Genomic DNA, 20,940 nt, shown 5'->3' on the forward strand with positions numbered 1-20,940 from the left:
GAACTTTTTCCTTATATAGAAGTTTAGTAGAGCCAGATCATAAGTGTTCTTAAGTGTCACACTTGTGTTACAGTGTTACCTTTGCAGTGAATATATGGATGCCTGAAATAAGTGCATGGTGGCACTTGAACAAATGAAGCGAGTTTTACACTGTATAACTAAACAGGTCAATCAACTTAATGTACTGTATATAAATAGTTACTGCAGAGTGTAAAATAATCAGTAGTCAAATAAGAATGGCTAATGTTTTATAGATGTATCTTGTGTATTCATCAATGGATACAAACACCTTAATTATAAACTTTTTACCAGGGGAGCTGCTAGCGTTGTGGTTAGAGTTGCCGATCCAAAGGTCGCAGATTCGATCCCCATTTCCGGCTGTAGTACCCTTGAGAAAGGTATTTATCTTAAAATTGCTCCAATGAAATTACCCATCTGTATAAATGGGTAAATAACTGTAACCTTGACAGTGTAAGTTATTTTGGAGAAAAGCGTCAGCTAAATGAATAAATGTAAATCTCAGCCCAAGATTCATCATGGTGTGAATACACATCAGCTTGGAGGAGAATCATATGGATTCATATTTCTTTTGACAATTAGCAAGTTTCTGTCCTACACTGAAGAAATGAACCAGCCATAGTTTGTATTTATGTAAGGATTATGTATTTACAGAAACAATTTCATTCCTTGTACTGAATGTGTGAAATTTTGAGAATGCATACAGTAATAATACATTTGATGAGAAAAGTCAACACATCCCATGTGGGCTAAAATATTTTACAATGTATGACAATGTGTCATGTATTTTTTGGGACATTTTACAATGATTACCAATGAGTTTCTTTCCCCATAGCCTTCAATATGTCGGCGTTTGCTCATGTACACGTACGTTTAATTTGGTATCATACATTGAAATATCAGTTTTTTAAAAGTTCACTTATTGTGTGGATGGTTAATTCCTTACTGTGCTTAAATATCCTTTCAATAATGTACACAATTAGTCTACTGTAGTTTCTGCGCAGCTGCAGTACATGCTTGGCAACTGCATTGAGCCCCTTGGCAACAGAGGAGCCCCACTGCGTCACACAAACAGCCTGCCTTTGATCACACTCTCTGATCTTCAGAGGTCATTCATCACAGGCTGTAGCTTTTAAGAACCAGAGAGTTTATTGTTGCTTACATTGCTAAATAAATAAACAAACAAATAAATAAAAACCATGGGGAATTAGCCTTCTTTTCAAAAACGTATAAAGTAATGGCGTTTTTAGACTACAGTCTGAGTGTAGGCTTGTTAGCTGGTATCAACTGCTGTGTTTATCAATATTCGGAACAAATTTTTTGTTCTGACCGCGTGTGAAGATGCTGAAAATACTTCCACTGACACTGAGTGAGAATACAACTTCAGTAACGTTGCTTCAGTTGAACCAGAGAGGACATTTGAGGGCTGACGAGTTGTTTTTATCCTTGTGAGTTTATTCATGTAAGATAAACACAAGCAACGCCGGTTCCGGTGAGTTCTGGCTGTGCATTTTCCACCTGTATCACAATACCACAGTACACTACGTATGTGACGGAGACGCGCCGCTCCGGCTGACGTCGCAGTGACGCAACACGAAGCCCCGCCCCGAAGTGGGCTGGTTTTGTGCGCGGTCACGTAGCTCTGCGGCACAGAAGCTCGCTTCCAAGGAAGAGCATCGTTCATCGGACGGCAACCGCTCAGCTTCGCGCTTCAATTGGTAAAACCAAATACGCCATAACACTATTGACTATATTCTCATATACTGGCAGTGGGATTTTGACCTATCAGGTATATAATAAATAAGGTTAAACTGTTCATATTTTGTATTTAATTAGTTTGATTAAAATTGTTATATCGTTATTCCTATTGTAACCTGAATAAATGATCATGCCATGGCATGGTGTGTGCGTCGTAGCCTAAGCTAATGTCGAGACTTTAGTTTTTTCCACATTTATTATTGCGCAGTCATGCCGCCATCGGATGTTGTCAACATCACAACTGTTGAGGCAAGTTGACAATGGCAATCAATGCTGTGTGTTACTTTTACTGGCCTCAACGATGGATTTTAGTAATCGCGGATTGTTTTGTCAGTTCAGTAATTGCAGAGAATATCGCAGTTCTTCTACAATGATATAAACCAAACTAATAATTATTTGTAACCTCGGTGTGTTAATTTTTGCTGGTCACAACCAAGATGGCATGAATGACTGGAGGGAACAGCAGAACAAAATGGCAGAGTTGTTCTTTGCATGTTAATAGCTGATGATGAGAGAGATGTACAGGGGGGACGGAGTCTTGTTCCGAGTCACGACACGGGGCGAGCAGTGAAGGTCGAAGAGTTCTTCACGACGCAGATGCTGAGGATGATAAACGAACGTAGGCGTGACAAGGGACGGCGTGTTTCTTGTTCAAATAAGCTTGTGTGTGTCCACCTGAGAAAACTCCACCGAGTATTATTATAAACATTTTTGGTCCCCCGAGTATCGATAAAGTTGTTAAACCCTAGTACCCAACCCACCCTACTACTAGCACGTTAGATAACGCTTTAAATTCCGTATGTTTCGAAGGGATGTTTCAGTTGAAATTAACTGTTAATGACGACGTTAAATACGTACAACGGTCGGTTCGAACGCTCACCTGAACGCATCCCTGTCGCGAGGCGGCTCGTGCTGGGTACGTGCAGGACGTAGCGTCACATGACACACAACCGCCCGCAGGTGCGTTAGTTGCACGTGTCGCGAGACGCTGAGATGAGGCGATGCGGACTCCGCTGTTGTTCCCCGAAAACCCATCTTCTCGTTGTATGATGTAAGTCGTAACCCTATTGTAAACTATGGCTTTTAATTTCACATTCACCAAAAATGTTTTTATTGCGGCTTGAACCTAGGCTAGCTGTCTGGGGGGGAAAAAAAGGATGTGTGTTTGTTTACGGTATTTAAAGGGGCTTAAGGTTTTTCCTCACATTATTACCTCAGTGACCTCTGCAGCCAAGATGGCGGCAGGTTGTCCTTGTCCACTCACTGCAGATAAGTCAACTCAAACCAAGGTATACTTACCTGGAAAACTGCATTGGTGTTTGTCTTTTATTTACGGTTTACTTTATTCGCTTAGATCTCCAAAGCATACAAAATTATTTTTACAGTTGGTTTTGCAACCCTTAGCTGTCAAATTTAGCAGTTTAATTGACACTTCCATGTTTTTTGCTGCTTGTTCTGGCAAGTGGGGCAGTGTGGATTGACCTTGACTTCTGACTTGAGACTCTGCGGAACTTATTATGCTTTTTTTTGTTGTTTCTTACATAACCGTTTTGATTGCTATTTAAGCTGTTTCTGTCTAACCTCTGCTCTCCATGATCACCTGAATGCCTTGATGGAACGCAATTCACCGTTACATTTAAAAAAAAAAAAAAAAATTACACTCATTGTAGCTCTGCTTAGTCACTGTGGATCACTAATTTTACCCAACAATGACTGTGTGTTGCTCAGCCCATCAAAGTGAGTTCAGTACATGGTTTCCACAGTGTGCTGCCAAGGCACCAGACACTGGAAAACACTTGCTGTTTGTCAGCAGGCACCTGCAGATGTGTGAAGTGGCATTGAGGCTATGGACCTTGATGCCACTATAGCAGTGGTACTAGTTCACTGCACATCATACTTTTCTTAGAATAATGATAAACATGAGGGACCAACAAATTTCTGGCATAACCAGAGGATTTTAGGTTTGAGTCTGTTGAAGTCCAGTATGTAGCATGACAAGTTGGAAATTTTGGGAGGCTTTGCCCCAGGCACTTTTCTCTCATGTTTTCTAGTGATGGTTGCTGTCATTGTGGGGACTGGGATAGTTAGAAGGGATGGGGGATGTTGTTTGTCTGCAATTTATTGAACTGAAATGGTGAATTTCACACTGGTATTGCACTGTTATATCCTTAGCTTCATTTTCATTTAGCAGATTTTCTCCAAAATGACATACATCTTTGGGAACAATATAGAGACAATCAACAGGAGGAGAGATTTGTATGCTGACGACTAGTTCTTGAGTACAGTCAATTTGTCACCACCATATGAACCAATATACATTACACAAGTAGGATTAAACAAATTCTAAATATTAAAAATAACATGAACATTTATCAAGCATTTGTAATATCAGAGAAATGAGTCTGAAAGAGGTAAGTTTTGAGAGCTGCCTTATTTTAGTTCTCCAGCCAGTATGATGATGATGATGTGATGTTAGCCTAGTGATGGAATGTTGTAAATTACACATTAAAATGATAAAATGGTTATGCGTTTCTCTGGCTTGTCTAAATTAAAATGGTTTTTAAAAAGGAGGCTATCCTAGTGATTGTAAAGCTGTTATTTTAAGCAAACTAATGCAGCAGTGGCTTCAAGATATTTGCCCTGTTTGCAGTAAAGGACCATTTGAATCCCACAGAGGTTGTGTGAATCTGACCCGAGTATTTTATCACTGCCATGTGAAATAAGCATCCATTGACATGGTAGGGATCCGAAACAAAGAGCAGAGCTGTTTAAATGAAACACAGGGAGAATTGGTGTGTGACCAATTTCTTCCTGCTGGGTTGGCTGCAAACCCAGGTTTCCCTGGAGCTCATTGTGTTGACTTTTTGGGGGGAGGGATGTAAAGAAGGCCGTCCTAGAGGACCTCAGCTGGCTCTTCTGCAACTGAAGTGTAGATTGTATGTGCTGCATGTAATTGCTGATCAGGCTGCTTTGCAGTAAAAACACACATCATCCACAGAGTTCAGAATGGTAGAAGTGCTAACACCTGTTTAATGGGAAGTGGTAGTTTAAACAGGCACACTTGCATAATCCTTATGACTGGCAACACAACCAAGGCTCTTTTGTTTCCTACTGTGGTGTGGCTAGTTATGTAATATAAGCCCATCTGCTCAAGAGAGGGCTTAGTGAAGAAGGAACTGAGTGAATATGGCACTTTGGGTGGATAGTACAGACTAATTTGTGTTTTTTTTTTTTTTTTTTTAAACTATTGGCACAGTTGAATTTTTGTTTTTGTAAGTTAGTCTCATGCCATTGTGGCATCACAGGTGAGGGTATATCCAGTTGTACAGTTAACTCTAATATAGTGTCAGGTTTCTGTCTGATGGTTCTGTTTTACAAAATGTTACATGCACCTTAACACAGCAATTGTGCTACTTCTCACCCCACTTTGTAGCCCCTTACTGCTGCCTCCAGGATGACACACCAGTACCCCGCCCTCTCCACAGAGCAGAAGAAGGAGCTGCATGACATTGCCCAGCGTATCGTGGCTCCTGGGAAGGGCATCCTAGCAGCTGATGAATCAGTGGGTCAGTAGGGGGCATTAGAATAAGAACAGGGAGAATGAAAGGGTCAGAGTCTACATTAGGAATGCTGGGAAATGGAGGAATGCATGGAAAAAACAGGGCACTTGTTTATATGGATACCAACAACACTACATTTTACTGTATCCCCCAAGTGCTGGTGTACACACTTTAGTGATCAAAGTTTACAATGAATAAAGAACTTTAATGGAATTCTAAAGTTGTGTACAATTAAATACATCAGTCTTGCTGACTTCGATTACATGTATGTACGTGTGTGCAGGAAGCATGGCAAAGCGCCTGAACCAGATTGGTGTAGAGAACACAGAGGAGAACCGTCGCCGTTATCGTCAGCTTCTCTTCAGTGCCGATGAGCGTATCGACAGCTGCATCGGGGGCGTCATCTTCTTCCATGAGACACTGTACCAGAATTCTGACGATGGCACCTCCTTTGCCAAAATGATCAAGGACAGGGGCATTGTTGTGGGCATCAAGGTACTGTTTCCGCTGTGGTGTGACAAACCTGGGACTGGAATCACCTGAAGCATTAGTTATGTAGCGCTTTCCCTCTGAGTGACATCTGTGCATGCATTGTAACAACTGCCAATATTTTTACTGGGGAGTTTCAGTTGAGGTCCTCTTTTTCTCGAAGAGTACAACAGCAGGCCCTCTCCATGGATTAGCACTTGCGGCAGGACACAGGCCCAGCATGCCACCTGCTGTATCTTTGCCTCTGTTTGCTTGATTTTCTTTTAAAGAAATGGGTGAAAACTTGAGGGTGATGCTGCTTCTCTGGAAATGTAGGTTTGTCAAGGCTTTTGTAGACCTAACATGTGAGTTGAGAGCATTCTGAAATCTCTATGCCAGAGGAGCTGCTGTCAGCAGGAAGGGTCTGATATATATATAATTAATAGTGCCACACAAATTAGATGGGCTTAAGTGGATGTACAGGTCACCTGGAACAATAAAATAGGAGTGCTCTAGTCTTGTAATGCTTGGTAGGGGTGTCTGCTTCCATCCCCTTTGGTTTCACAGAGCAATAAGCCATTTGAGTGTGTTTCTCAAGGACCCTCTCTCCATATCTCCTCCTTCAGGTTGACAAGGGAGTAGTGCCTCTGGCAGGGACTGATGGAGAGACTACTACCCAAGGTATGACACAAGCAATATTATGGGAGTTGTAGGTGCATAAAGTGCAGCCTTGTTCTTTGAATAGCTTGTGTTCTCAGATTTATATTTCCTAAATAAGAAGAATTAACCACCGGATTATCTGTATAGATCTAAATACCAGTGTTTTTCAGTGTATTTATATAACCAGCATTAATGGGGGCAGTTTGAAAATACCACAGACTAAGTTTTGGTATAATATAGTGCGGGAGTTATGTTTCTCTGAAATACAGCTTTATGCTAATTTGTGTGATTAAAAAAAATTTTCTAGGAGAAAGTGGACTTAAACACACCCAAAATTAACATCTGCAACATAGTGCAAAACCTACCAAAAAACATCTATTGCAAGTAATAATCATGCAAAATAATCTGTAAGTTTGTTCTTGTAATGTAGCAGTTTTTTTTTTTTTTTTTTAAACCGCATTGGTGCTGTTTCACTAATGGTGTGATATTCACAATACAATGTTTTCTTTCAAAGCGCTTTATAAAAATCTTCAGTTCTGGCGTTATAGACATACTTAGTTTAAAAAGGAAAAAAAATCTGCTCGGACCACTGTAATAATTTGCAACACTGACTGGTTCATGTGAGTAGTAGATTCGGCACTAAGAAGGTTTCAGGGTCTAAACTGAAGTACTCTCCTGCTAAATTGTTGTTGTGCTGTAGGACTGGATGGATTAGCGGAGCGCTGTGCCCAGTACAAGAAGGATGGTGCTGACTTTGCCAAGTGGCGCTGCGTGCTTAAGATCAGTGAACATACTCCTTCCCAGCTAGCCATCATGGAGAATGCCAATGTTCTGGCTCGCTATGCAAGCATCTGCCAACAGGTAATTGCATGTTGTCAATCTTTAGTACCAGTTTGTATTAAAGCATAGACTGTAACTGTAGATTGTTCTGTTTGTTTTAGTGTAAATATTCAGACATGCATTGCCCATAACTAAGTTTTTTAATGGTATATTTTTATAAGGCTCCTAAAAGCAGGTGATTGTATATAAATAGAGGCATTATAAGTTTCCATAGCAGTTACATTTAGACAAAGCAACTCATGAATTTTAAAAAGCTGAATATTTACTGATGCATGTAAAATTTAGTACAGCTGGTCTCCGATTTACAGTGGGATTACGTTCCGCAAAACCCCATAATCAGTCCAAAATATCGTAAGTCGAAAATGCAAGTAATACACCTAACCTACCGAACATCATACCTTAGCATACGTGCCATGACCATTACAGGCTTGCCGCCTTCATGCTGGGCAATTATCTTGAGTTTCTCCTAGAGAGTAATTGCACCCCCCCCCCTTCCCATCAGTAGCAGAAGACACAGATAGACGTTTCTCCGACATTATGGATACACAAAACACAACGTAGATACAGGGGGGTGTCTGTATAGCCACCGCATGACACACTGGGAGATGCGGATCACTGCCATTGCCCAGCATCATGAGAGTATTGCAACGTGTATCACTTGCCCGGCGTGGGGAAAAATCTAAATTTGAAGAACGGTTCTACTGAATGTGTATCACCAGTTCACCATCGTAAAGTAAAAATCGTAAGCTGAACCATTGTAAATCGGGGACCACCTGTGCGTGTTGTAAAGGCACAGTGGCAGTATCTCTGTTTGGTATATGGGTTTTTTTTTTTTCGGTTTTTTATTAATGGCTCTACATCTTCTGCTCGCTACAGATGTCTTCTGGTTTGCAAAATTTTTTTTTTTTTTTTTTCCGTATCTGCCTTATAGAATGGAATAGTTCCCATTGTGGAGCCTGAAATTCTGCCTGATGGAGACCATGATCTTAAACGCTGCCAGTATGTCACAGAAAAGGTTGGTTTGTGTGCTGAACACAAAGCACAGCAACTGAGCACATATGTAGACTGAGTGAGCAGAGTGAGGAAAAAGCCTATCCGCTTTGATTTCTGTATCTTGTTCAGCTGTGACGATCCTTTGCCTGTGTTCCATCAGGTCCTGGCTGCAGTGTACAAGGCCCTGTCAGACCACCACGTCTACCTGGAGGGCACCCTGCTGAAGCCAAACATGGTGACCCCCGGCCATGCTTGCCCCAGCAAGTGCAGCTCTCAAGAGGTTGCCATGGCAACTGTTACTGCCCTGCGTCGCACTGTGCCCCCTGCTGTCCCAGGTGACATTCCTTCTGTAGTTACTTGAGTAAACATTTAACTTAAGGTGTAGAGTCTATATTTTAATAAATGAAAGTGTCTCTGTGTAAATGTATTTTGGATAATTGCTTTAAGATATGTGGAAAATAAAGTATCTGTATATGTGTGTGTGCCTGACTGCAGGTGTGACCTTCCTCTCTGGGGGTCAGAGCGAGGAAGAGGCCTCCATCAACCTAAATGCCATTAACACCTGCCCTCTGGGAAAGCCCTGGGCACTCACCTTCTCCTATGGACGTGCCCTGCAGGCCTCTGCTCTCAATGCTTGGCGTGGGCAGAAGGAGAATGAGAAGGCTGCTACTGAGGAGTTCATCAAGCGAGCTGAGGTGAGGGGTCTTTGCAAAGCCAGTTTACAGGAGGCAGGAAATGGGTTCATTAATTGCAAAAGTTGTTGAAGAAATAAAAATGCAACTCTTGTCATTCTTATTTTTGCAAAGCGATATGGCAGATAGTGCTGTATGCTCCAATACAATGCAGTATGTTTTTTTTTTTTTAAATAAATATACTGTCTTGCTGATGATCTTTAGTGATCCAGGAAATTTAGTGATCATTAGTATTCCACGAGTAAACAGCTGAAGCATTTTAAAATGAATTGTTTTTTTTTTTTTTTTTTTTTTAAAAATAAACTGGTATGTTCTACCAAAATGAAAATGTAAGACATTTCAAATGAAATTCTGTTGCAGTTTGTGAATAGGACTTATAGCTTGCATAAATACAATTTCTTTAGACTTTGCATGTCATCGTACTGTTAACGGTCATAAACAAAGTTGCATAAAACAGGAAACACATGGCCATGTAGATAAACTTCTGTATGTAACAGTCTTATCCTTATACAAAGTAACAGTAATATTATACAGCTTAACAAATGTTGCCTTATAATGTCTTTGTTACTGCAAATACAGTATTACAGTTGTGGCCAACACAGCTGGTGGCTGTCTAAAATGACACTTCTGTATAATTTCCCTGCTGTCTGTTGTTGTCATGATTTTTGTCAGTGAGTTCTCTGATTCATTCTGTCTGCAGGTGAATGGTCTGGCTGCACTGGGCAAGTATATTTCCAGCGGTGACGGCAGTGGAGCTGCTGGCCAGTCCCTCTACGTTGCAAACCATGCCTACTGAATGAATGACCCAGTCACAGCCACATTCCAGCTTCCGTCGACCAATAGTATCTTCCACTGCTGCTAGGTGTTTTCAGTGTCACCTACCAATCACAGGCCTGCGCTGTCTTCTGTACTTTACAGTTACTATCATGTGTTCTAATATATGTATTTTCAGAGAATCGGTAACTACATTGCCAGCTTCAGAGGTGGTTTTGATGAGAGGAGAAACAACTGCAGAGAGAGCTGATTAGATTGTAGTAATGACTTATTTTCTGCTTTTCAGTTTCTCTTTACATGTACCGGGCAGAATGGTTTTACTAGGTCTAAGCACTGAGAACGTAATCCAGAAACAAGCAGTTTATACTGTTTCACTTGACAGTGGAGTTTTGATGTCCTGTCCTAATTATCCAGCAGTTCTGCAGCTGAGGGAAAGAGGCAGACCTGCCAGTCAAATTATAGCACTAGATACAGCAGTTGTAACTTAGAAGGAACAACCATAAGGCTAAATAATTAAGCACTAACAACCTGATGTTGCGTTTCTTCTCAATGTTTGACAACCAAGTTTGGAAATGTCTGGGCTTAGCTAAAGGAAATTAACCTGTCAAAGTGAAAATTATAGGCACACAGTATTGTACAACAGTGTAGAATTGTATGTGTGATGCTTTTTGTGTGCAGGTCAACCCTGCCTCTTCCCCCATGCCACACACCAGCGGCTTAATGATCCATAGGCCCAGAACTTGGCATCTGACACCCAGGGCTGCAACTCTTGGGTTGTGACAGATTAGAGAATTCCTTGACTGGGTCAGGAACTACCCCTGCCATGTGGGAGTGCTGTAACTCTGTGATTGCTGTGTTGTCCTCCTTGCACCTGGTGTAACAAATAGTGAAGAAAATAAATTATATATGTAGAAATGGTCTGGAGCACATTGTTTTTCCACATTGGTTCAGTTTTATGTGCAGCAGAATAGACCACACACCAACACTTGCGTGAGAAGTTATATACATAGTTTTGAGGCTGTATCTTACCCAGCAATACTACTATACTGAAGTTTAAAATACTACATTTCTGACTCCATTGTTTCCTGTAAGTTGTGACCTTTTGTAATGACCATGCACAGCTCATTGTCACAGCTCAACTGTGCACACATGGCACAGCATTGTAAACTGGCTGGTGGTTGTCTGCTCCAGTCAAGCTAGTATACACACAATCCTTATGTCATGGGGTCCCTCATAATAAAAACAAATTACTGTAACTGTGTGTGGAAATATATAACTTTTTTCTATGTAATGGACTTGTAAATTAAGTACAGTTGCATTGTTGCCCATGCTGTTGTCATTTTACTTTTAGTAAAAGTGCTTCTCACAAACAGCTGCAGGTGAACTCAACTCCACGTAAGTGATCCCTGACAAAACAACCTTCCTTCATGGAAATTGGTTCACAGCAGTCATTTGACACAGCATTGACAAAAGTACACATGGAATAAACATTCTTGGCAAGGTTTCAAAAATTACAGAATACAGTACTGCTTTCAAACATTTATGCTGAGTTCAGGTAACACGGGAGAAGAGTTTCCTGTCATACTGACAATCACGACTGAAAAATCTGATTTATTCATTCACTTAGCTGATGCTTTTCTTCTAAAGAACTTATTTAAGCTGCTTAAAATTGTTGAACAATTTATACAGCTGGGGAATTGAAGAACTACTTTGATCAAGGTACTACAACAGAAGGTGGGATTCGAACCTGAGACCAATTGAGTCCTCCTATAAATAAATATGCAAGTACTCGGTCATTGTGAACCACGAGCTCTGTTCGGACGGCAGGACTGAGGACCGAAGACAAGGTACAACTAAGCGTAACTTTGCGTATACTTTAAAATTATTAAATATCTTGATGTCATTGCCATACAAAAAATACACTTTTATAGTTCATTTTACGGGACGCGTTTTAAATCCAGGAACCAATTATAATATTTGTCCATAGGAAATAAAATTATTTCGATTCCATTACAACGAGAATTCGCCAAGGTGATTTCACTGCAGAACCAAACCCACTTCAGCGAAGGTCGGATACGTAATTGTTATGTTTGCCTTGCTGTTCTCGCTGATGCAATTTCTTTTTACACGTATGAGAATTTTTGACTTGCTGACCGGTACAAATAATTTTTATTAAATCTGTCTTGAACAACACTTGCTGTCCTGCTTAAGTTAAATTCCGACGGGAGGTTGGTCAAAAATATAGCTATGTTTATGTAAAGAAGCCTAGATGTCCCATTCACACTGGAACAAGTTAACTTCTCATACTATCAAATGATTTTCGTATAAGCCATTAAGTCTTTCTACTACGTTTAATTCGGGGAGTTCTTAACTGCAATTACTACGAATTTGCCAAAGAACAATAAAAATCGTTACAACACTTCGGAACGCTATTTCTCCGGCCAAACTAAAAGGCGCACACTCTGTGTCACGTGATTGGACAGCAGGGGTTAACAACGGCCTCTGAATGGTCAGTATTCCATCCAATCAAACGCCTCACGGAATTCGCTCAGAAATGGCTTCAGCGGAAGTGGGTGAGTGGTGGTACCTATCATGTAAAGCTTCTTTTCCTGCTTTGTCAGTTACGTGAACACTTTACGGCTTTGATAAGGATACATTAGTACCATGTTCACTTTGAGATTTCCGCACAACCAGCAGTCGTTTGTAGTGAGCTGGCAGGTACTGTCGCGCTTAAACATAGTTTCACAGCGTCAGGACTGATTGTAATGTATCGTGTCATGACGTCATACAATGCATTTTAAGCGTATTAACTTGTGGTTTATTTGTTACAGAAAAGCTCCGAGGACGATACGCCGCTCTATCTATCGCGGCTGTTGTGATAGCTGTGGGTATTCCGCTGTGGTGGAAGACGACGGAGACGTACCGCGCATGGCTTCCTTACTCCCACATCAACGAGCTCGGTTCGCTGCAGGTACCGGCGCGCGCCCTGTGCTGGTCACTCTGCGCGTTACGTTCGTTCCGTTCGTTCATTCATTCATTCATTCATTCAACTGACACTTAGACTTTCTCAAAAGCCACGCACAGCCTTGCCTTACTTACATAATTTGTCCATTTCTTCAGGGTAATCTTTACTGGCGCAATCTACATTACATTTACTACATTTACATGTATTAATTTTGCAGGCGCTCCTTCCTTGTCCAAAGCCACATACATGATCTCAGCAAAAGTACAATTTATGCATTACATTAAGAGAAAGAGACAAAGCTGCAGACATGTGACTCACGTAAACCTAGTTTGTTACCTACCATTTGCTGCACCGAGCTTCATCGTTGCATAAAACACAGGATAGACAAATCCCGAGATACCCTCCCACCAATTTTTTTTCTTTTTAAATATTCTAAGATGCACAAATAAGCAAGTACAATGCCAGAGTAGTGGCTGAATAAAGGTTGTATCAGAGGATGCTCATGAAGTTACGATGCGTGAACAGTTACACCGTAAATGAGCTGGAGAGATCTTGGGCGAAGCGGAAAGTGGAAAGGTGAGTCTAGACCAGAGTACGACGAAGGCAGCAGCTGTCACCGCTGAGCTGCCTGCACATCTCACCTCCTCCACGCCACTCCACTCTTGAATGTTGTGTCTTCGTTAGAGAGAAGCTGGTCAGCAATAGGTTAGATGTAGTTGTTCAGCCAGCTGCACGTGTCGCTGCATCATTTTTGACCCCAAGTGTCCGTGTGGCACGTGGGCCAGTTTGCTGTGAAAGCCCAGTTGGTTGTATGTGTGTGAGCTGCGGCCCTGTCTTTTGGTCGACCGCAGCTCCAGCTGAGCATGGAGGTGGAGGTGGTGTTCTCAAGGGGCACCCTGACCCCAGAGCAGCAGAAGAAGGTCCCTCTCACCCAGACCAGGGAGCAGCAGCACCACGTGGATGGTGAGTTCTGACACTGAAGCCAATGGGTTGGGGTGGAGCTCGCTGTGGAGGAGCGGACCAGGGGATAAGCGTATGCTCAGCCTCATATCATAAAGTCCCATACAACATAAACTGCTGCAGCAGCTTAGGAAAAATATACCATTTTTTAACTTAATGAGGTTATTGTTCAGTACAACGGCATTTCTGCCCAGTTACAGTCATTTTACTTCCACAATAAGTATTTTATTCACTGCCGACTGTGTGTGTGACTCTACAAAGCACACAGACCCTATGCTTCATTTAACAGAACAAACTTTATTTGCCATACTTCTTTTTTCCAGTAACACTGTCAGTCTCAACCACAAATTGGGTAAATATTATAAATAATATAGCAGATTTAATGATTATCAGTCAGTTATTATTGATTCAGTTTGCTGACATTTTTCTCCAACGCCATCTACAGCACTAAGCTTATTGCAATTATTTATAATAACATAGCTGCATAGTTTTTGCTGGAGCAGTTCAGGGTGAATAGTACTTTGAAGGATACTACGCCAGGAGTGGGGATCAAACATTCAGACTCTGACTCAATGTTCCCTCTAATTTCTAAACACCTGCAAAAAATTATTTTTGTGCGAGAATTTTGCCGTAGCTGAAATACACTTGTGTGCTATGGTGGCAAAGAAATGATCCAATGTCATATACAGGCAGTCCCTGGGTTACGAACGTCCGACTTGCGCACAACCCGTAGTTACGAACCACCCCCTTACTGACCGGAAGTTAAATTTATTATTATTTTCTTCTTTTTTTTTTTTGTCACCTTTAAGTAACAATCAAATGAGAGCTTCATAATTAAGCCTATTAAAAATTTTTAGTTACTGTACATACAATGGTTTGTAATGAGAAACGGGCGCTACTTTGCGACGCGCATCGAAACATTTCCCGTCTACAGTGCTTTGTCATCTTGTGAGCGGGGCACGTGAGCCAGATGTAGGACAGACTTTGTCGGACTTCGTTGCTGTTTAGTGTCTCGTGTTTTATTGTATTTGACTTTAATTTTTTTGGTTTTACCCTCCTATGGCACCAAAGCGTAAACATGATGGTGATGCATCAGAGAAAAGGGAAACAATGATGGTGGAAATAAAAGTGAAAGGTGAAATGCCAATGAACATTGGAAAAGCGAACATTTAAGTTTCTATAATGTTTTGTACGCACTCTGTCTCTCACAAAAGGCACTTCTCAACCACTTCTAAGTTGCAGAATCTCACTCTAGACAATCGTCCCCACTGTTCACTTTGCTCTTCCAAGTCCTGTCCCTCATCGTTCCCCAGTCTGTTCCATGTCTCTTTGATAACGACCACCCGCCTTGTCCAGTTTGCCGATCGACCGACCGTTCGCCCGTCCCTGACCATGAGAACACGTCTAGTCCTTCTATTCTGAATAAATGATCCTGCCCTTGGGTCCAGCCTCCTCTGTGTCCTCTGTTCACCATGACAGTAGTAACATTCTCTTTCTATGTCTGTCTATTATAAATACTGTAGTTACATTTATTATTGTCATCATTACATTGTATTATTATTAGTCTCTGAATCGGTTGGTTGTCATGTCCTTACATTTACATCTTAATTTTTTTCATTTAGATGATGCTTTTCCCCAAAATAGACATAAGGTTGCATCTACCATTCTGACCTACTTAGAATCATTCTGCTATTTATACAGCATAATGTTTACATTTCTCATTTTTGTATTTGGCAGATTTGTTTCTGCAAAGCAATGGACAGCTCAGTTTAAAAAAAAAAAAGTGCATCCTACAATAAAAACAACACTTAGGGTAATATTAAATTCATATTGTATATCTTTATACTGTGAGAGGAAACTATAACACCCAAAGAAAGCACATGCAAACCCTACACAGCTGCATTAGAGCCCACCACCTAGGACCTGTGAGGCATTAATACTGCCTCATGCCAGCATGGGGGGATTGAACTTACAACCTTTGGGTCCAAAGGTAGTAGCTCTAACCACTATGCTATCAGATTCCCTGACTACTATATTGAATTACATGCTTTTTCACACATAGAAAACACTGGCCTGAAATACCGCTATGAGATGAAGTACCGCACTGCCACCATCATGGAAGAGGATGCTCTGAGACAGCCCACTGCCGAGGGTGAGGGTTTTGCACTGCTCGTCAGGAACTTGGATAATGTATGACTTACCTCATTAGGAGCTGCAGTTTTCCAGAGTGAACAGAACAGTCTGCTGCTTTAATTTATAGCAATTTTACATGTTACTAGTTTATTTCCTAAATTTAGTCTGAGGAAAATAGTATGTTTTAGATTCTAGGATTCGAAACTGACCTTCTGGTACTGTAGTTTGACTGGTGCCTGTGAATGTTGTTGCCATAGGCGGTATGGTGTCGCTGCATGTTGCCTGTATCATAAATTCAATCACAATTTCCTGACTAGAGGCCGACTTCTCCTTGTACAAGTTGAGTGAAAGCCCGTGTGGTTCAGTGGTGGTGTATGTGATTCCTGAGACATCTGTGCTGCTGCCAGAGGTGAGAACACCACTTATTGTGTTTGTTTATATGGATGCAGAGCAAGACTATGTATCTGGGTTGTGAATACAATAGTCTTACGGTATTACTAAAACCGGACATTGTCATTCTTGTTTACAAGTTCTACCTTGTTCATTACATAGCTCTTAGTTCAGTTCTCTTAAGGCTTTGATCATGGTGTCCTCTGTCATTCCCAGAACATCAAGGTGTATGTGGGGCAACGTCGGACCGCCCTCCTGCGTGGACAGGTGGGCCAAGGTGGGGAACTAAAAGCAGTACTATCTGCTCTGGACCCAGAGATTGAACAAGTGGTGCGCACTATGTCCTTCAGCCATGAGGACATCATGGCTGCGCTCAGTGACAGGATCCGGATGGGTAGGCTAAGCAAGGAGAGCCTGGCTGACAGCATGAGATCCTTTAAATCCAGTCCCGGTGAGATTCTTGCTTTTCCTACTACAATCACTCCACATCTCTATGAAGTTACAGTCCTGCTTTAGGTCCACTTCCTTGTATACCTCTCTCTACCATCTGCTCTGTTGTGAATGCACCTGTATTTTCTTTCAGCACTTTTTTCCCCCCTCTCAGTCTTTAGCATGGTTTAACTCTGTATTCTACTTTATCTGCAGTATATATCTCTGTCCGTGTGCCACGGAAATGCGCTTTGTCATATTTGCAAGCAAGAATTTCATTGTGAGATGTACACCCAAATTATCCACACATGACAGTAAACTTGACTTGATGTTCACCCCAGCATTTGACAACCTTCAGTACTCATGTCTTCCAACAAGTAACACTGTATCCCTGCTCCTACAGGATATGAGATCACTTTCAGCTTGTTGAACCCAGACCCCCAGTCCCATAACCTGCATTGGGACATCGAGGGAGCTATACACACCTACATCCAGCCCCTTCTGGACAAATTAGCACCAGTGGCCAACCACTCAGTGGACTCCCAGGTAATATAGCAACTCTGGCAACTGTAACTCCACATTAGAGCTAGAAATGTTAAAGTTTAAAAAGGTGTCAGAAGTTCATGTGTATTAAAATACCAATGTAAAACTGATTGCACATGTGTATTCTTCAGGAAGTCTTCTTCCTTCAGCATTATATGAACTGTGATCGAACCAGTGAAGGCCTTTCTGCCATATTTCCAACAGATGATTTAAAGTGCATTTGAGTAATACCAGTGTCTTTTTCTCCAAAATGCAAATAGATCCTGTATTATGCTGTCCTGGGGGTGAACCCTCGCTTTGACAACAGTGTGTCAGCATTCACACTCAGTGCTGACAGCCTAGCCCATGTCATAAATCCTGTGGAGGCAAGGCTAGGTGAGGCCACCTTTCCATCTGCCTGTAATACCAACTCTGTTTTGTCAATCTCTCACTTTGTAGTATACACAACCGTCTAAATAGCTCTTCAACACGGCACACTGAAAGACAAAGTAACATTCTGGATCTACTGAGGCCTGTGAATGGTGAACTAATTTTGTCAACATTTAGAATCATGTGGTCAGTATCTAACTAATGGAGATGGTGTGATTCCTTATATCCACAACTGTGCTACCATATTTTGTAATAGCGACTCCTTTGCTCTGTGTGTTATCCACTTCTGTTTTATATCATTTCCCCACTCAGGCTCTAATGCAGCCTCCTCAAACCCAGTCCTGAACTTTTTGCTTTTTGTGCCGGATGCCCACCACTCTCCACTCTTCATCCAGGACCACAGCAAGCGTGTTGTGGACAGCAATGCTTTCCACAGCCCGCGCTGGGGTGGCATCATGGTGGGTGCTCTTACGTAAACACACACTGTGATGTGCTCAAACAAACAGACAGACAGACAGACACATAAGATAGACATGCAAGTAGAAATCCTCATCCATGCATTTGTTAAATGGACCTTTGGCTCAGAGTTTGTGTCAAACAGTAAAATCTATGTTGATCACTCCCTCACTTACCAGGTGTATAATGTGAATGACCGCTATGGACAGGAGGCAGAGTTTCCTGTGCACATCGACATCGACATGGCACATGTGATGGGGGTCTTTCTAGCACAGCTACGGTCAGTAACCGGGGAGGGCAGGATTTTCTTGAACAGATCTTTTGCCTCCAAATTAGTCATTGGTCATTGAAAAACAGTGGCACACATTCTTGAGTCTTAAACCACTAAAAACCTGAGAGACAGTGATAGCAGTGGAGGCACTGCATCCATCACATTGCTCATCTGGGCATATCAGTCCACAATTCAGACTCTTGGACTGAGGATGGATATTTAGCTACAGACAGTGTTTGTGGTGTCATGGCATAAAAGCTTCACTATTTGTTTCTGTTTCCATTTGTGAAATTATTCCCATGTGTTTTTATTTTTCTACGTATGCACATCCACAGGCTAATGCTGGGTGTTCAGTCAGCTCACCCACCACCAGGCTTCTTGCTTCAGAGCCCAGGTAGTGCCGGGCTGACGGACTGGGAGCTGGACCGCCTCCAATGGAGCCGCACTGTGGAGAATGTGGCCACAGCCAGCACCAGCATCACATCGCTTGCCCAGCTGCTTGATCAGATTGGCAATATTGTCATCAATGACAACATTGCTCAACAGGTTGGCAGCAAATGAATTGATCAGTTTTTTTTTTCATTATCCCACAGCACTTTAGTCTGAAATTTGGATATTAAAGTGCTCATTTGAACAAAACTATTATATATTAAGTTACTTTTAACATTTTTTAGAAATGATAAAAATGTCATCTGTTATATAAAGTACTGTTTTTTAATTATGACATCACATTTCATGAAAAGCGTAGACTGCTTAAAGCTAAAGGAAGACAACTTGGATCTTGAGTGCATTACTGCTAAGAGATTGGTAAGGTACACTCTAACCTTGACTTGGTGGTCTCCCTCTTTGTCAGGTATACAATGCAGTGACGTCACTCCAGGCAGCGGTGGCCGAGCTGGAGGCAGGGAACTTGGCCTTTGCTCTTCAGTACAGCCGTGAGGCCATCCTTGCATCAGAGAGGGCCTTCTTCGACCCGTCGTTGCTGCATCTGCTCTACTTCCCTGATGACCAGAAGTTTGCCATCTACATCCCACTTTTCCTGCCTATGTGTGTCCCCATCCTGCTGTCACTGCTCAAGATGGCTGGTGAACTACGTCAGAGACGCAAAGAGCAGCGTGCCAAAAGGGACTGAGAGCAGCGATGAGACTCTCGCAGACTGTTAAAGTTACATGTTTGCTCCCGTGCACAACCATACAAATTAGGGCCTAAAGTTGCACACTTAAGATATAAATGAGTTCCTCTACACCTGTCAACACAGGTATGTACCTGTACACATCCACATCACAGAACATTGTCACTGTGCAACACTAGTGTTAGTGTGTTGAACTGTACAGGTGGGGAGGAGACACGATGATGGCAAAAGGGAACAGCGCTACATTTTTTTTCTGTGGCTGAACTCCGTTCAAACCAATCAGCAGGTGTAGCCTTACACATTATGTCACTGGAATTGAAACTGCTGTAAACAATGAATTCGAGACAGCTTGTATGTCACCTACACAAGTGGAGATAAGTCCTCAAGCTAATCTTTTCCTATTTTATAAAGACCTAAAAACCCTCTTACGCACAATGTTTAACGGTGGTGTTCAGGGTTTTGGGTACGCTATTCCTTTGTGTTTAGCCGAGCCTACCTCAGAAAATACAAGGCTTGTTTAAACTCTTAACACTGGTTTTGTCTTTAATCTTTATCATCCAATAATGTCAAATACATCCTTGAGGAAGTCTGTTCCTTTGTTGTTTTAATAAAACTAAATATAATACATTATTTGTTGTTATTAAGATATCAACAGTATAGACTTCTAATGTGGTTAGTGGAACTGTAAACCATTAAAAACATTAAAGGCAAAGACTGGAATATACAAAATCAAATTCCATGTCAACATACTCCTCAGGATGCCGGAAACAGTTCCATGGGTTTGGAAACAAATACAGTATTTTCTTGCCGTGTTTGGTTGTGTTAATACTCTTATCATTTCTCTTGTTTCGTTCCACTAAGTGAAATTGCGAAGTTTGTGAACTAGTTTGAAGTATTTCCATTTAATCATTTACTGAAGAGATATTTGTTGAAGAAATATTTGGAAACAAAATGGCACGTGGCTGTGGGCTTTCAGAGCTTTATCGTTCCAGCGATTCTTTTTTTTTTTTTAAATTAAACTTTATTAAATAAAGTTATTAATATAATACACAATTAAAAACAAACAACAAATCGCTCCAGGGTTTGAGCAGCTCTGTGGTAATTTCGATGTAGTGCATTTGCCTGTGCAGCACTGTGGGATTACAGTGTGTGGTATGGTAGGACAAGGGTTACGAACCTGTTTTTGATGATTGTATATGTCATGTTTGGATTTATTTGTATGTATGAAGGAATTTGGTTTTTGTATTTGTGTTTTTTCGTTTTATTAAAAAATGAATGTTTAGAACACTAAAACCTCTGCAACGCGGCGAACAGGAACACAAACCAGTTCTCGCGCCAAATTCTTTACGGAGCCTCACCCACCTGTGGACGTTCCGAATCTTGTGGGCGGAGCATTATATTGCTGCTTATTATCTATTCTGACAGAAAATACCCGTTTTTGTTCAAATTACGCCTATCACTGTTGTAGTTTCCTGCAGAGAATAATATTTGTATATTTTGATCTCGTGTGTCTTTTTTTTTCTTTAAAG

General features: G+C 41.4%; 2 protein-coding genes across 3 annotated transcripts; both read left to right on the forward strand.

Annotated features, from left to right (window-relative positions):
* Positions 1-1,629: 1,629 nt before the first annotated feature.
* On the forward strand, positions 1,630-10,678 carry aldocb (aldolase C, fructose-bisphosphate, b). 2 transcript variants are annotated; one of them, XM_018730631.2, is made up of 9 exons: positions 1,630-1,736; positions 5,210-5,342; positions 5,620-5,831; positions 6,431-6,485; positions 7,165-7,325; positions 8,236-8,319; positions 8,458-8,632; positions 8,793-8,992; positions 9,690-10,678. In XM_018730631.2, the coding sequence occupies exons 2-9, from the start codon at positions 5,231-5,233 to the stop codon at positions 9,783-9,785; spliced, it is 1,095 nt and encodes a 364-aa protein (XP_018586147.1). In that variant the 5' UTR covers positions 1,630-1,736; positions 5,210-5,230; the 3' UTR covers positions 9,786-10,678. The 2 variants fall into 2 exon arrangements, with proteins under 2 accessions (XP_018586147.1, XP_018586149.1); XM_018730633.2 differs by lacking the exon at positions 1,630-1,736 and adding an exon at positions 1,741-1,807.
* A 1,578-nt stretch (positions 10,679-12,256) lies between these two features.
* pigs (phosphatidylinositol glycan anchor biosynthesis, class S) lies at positions 12,257-19,991 on the forward strand. The gene is made up of 12 exons (XM_018730630.1): positions 12,257-12,336; positions 12,595-12,734; positions 13,580-13,691; positions 15,751-15,840; positions 16,139-16,230; positions 16,428-16,662; positions 17,044-17,186; positions 17,444-17,558; positions 17,865-18,010; positions 18,188-18,288; positions 18,615-18,825; positions 19,133-19,991. Exons 1-12 carry the CDS (start codon positions 12,270-12,272, stop codon positions 19,409-19,411), a joined length of 1,731 nt encoding a protein of 576 aa, XP_018586146.1. The 5' UTR covers positions 12,257-12,269; the 3' UTR covers positions 19,412-19,991.
* The last annotated feature ends 949 nt before the right edge of the window (positions 19,992-20,940 follow it).

Source organism: Scleropages formosus, chromosome 4 (genome assembly GCF_900964775.1).
Source record: "Scleropages formosus chromosome 4, fSclFor1.1, whole genome shotgun sequence".
In the NCBI taxonomy this organism is placed as follows: domain Eukaryota; kingdom Metazoa; phylum Chordata; class Actinopteri; order Osteoglossiformes; family Osteoglossidae; genus Scleropages; species Scleropages formosus.

What these genes read in the sequence shown, in the direction of transcription:
- aldocb (XM_018730631.2), top strand. Translation starts at nt 5,231, where the DNA reads ATGACACACCAGTACCCCGCCCTCTCCACAGAGCAGAAGAAGGAGCTG. An exon ending in GCCAGTATGTCACAGAAAAG is followed by an intron (nt 8,320 to 8,457) that starts GTTGGTTTGTGT and finishes GTGTTCCATCAG; the next exon opens with GTCCTGGCTGCAGTGTACAA. An exon ending in AGTTCATCAAGCGAGCTGAG is followed by an intron (nt 8,993 to 9,689) that starts GTGAGGGGTCTT and finishes TTCTGTCTGCAG; the next exon opens with GTGAATGGTCTGGCTGCACT.
- pigs (XM_018730630.1), top strand. Translation starts at nt 12,270, where the DNA reads ATGGTCAGTATTCCATCCAATCAAACGCCTCACGGAATTCGCTCAGAA. An exon ending in TCCTGTGGAGGCAAGGCTAG is followed by an intron (nt 17,559 to 17,864) that starts GTGAGGCCACCT and finishes TTCCCCACTCAG; the next exon opens with GCTCTAATGCAGCCTCCTCA. An exon ending in ATGACAACATTGCTCAACAG is followed by an intron (nt 18,826 to 19,132) that starts GTTGGCAGCAAA and finishes CCTCTTTGTCAG; the next exon opens with GTATACAATGCAGTGACGTC.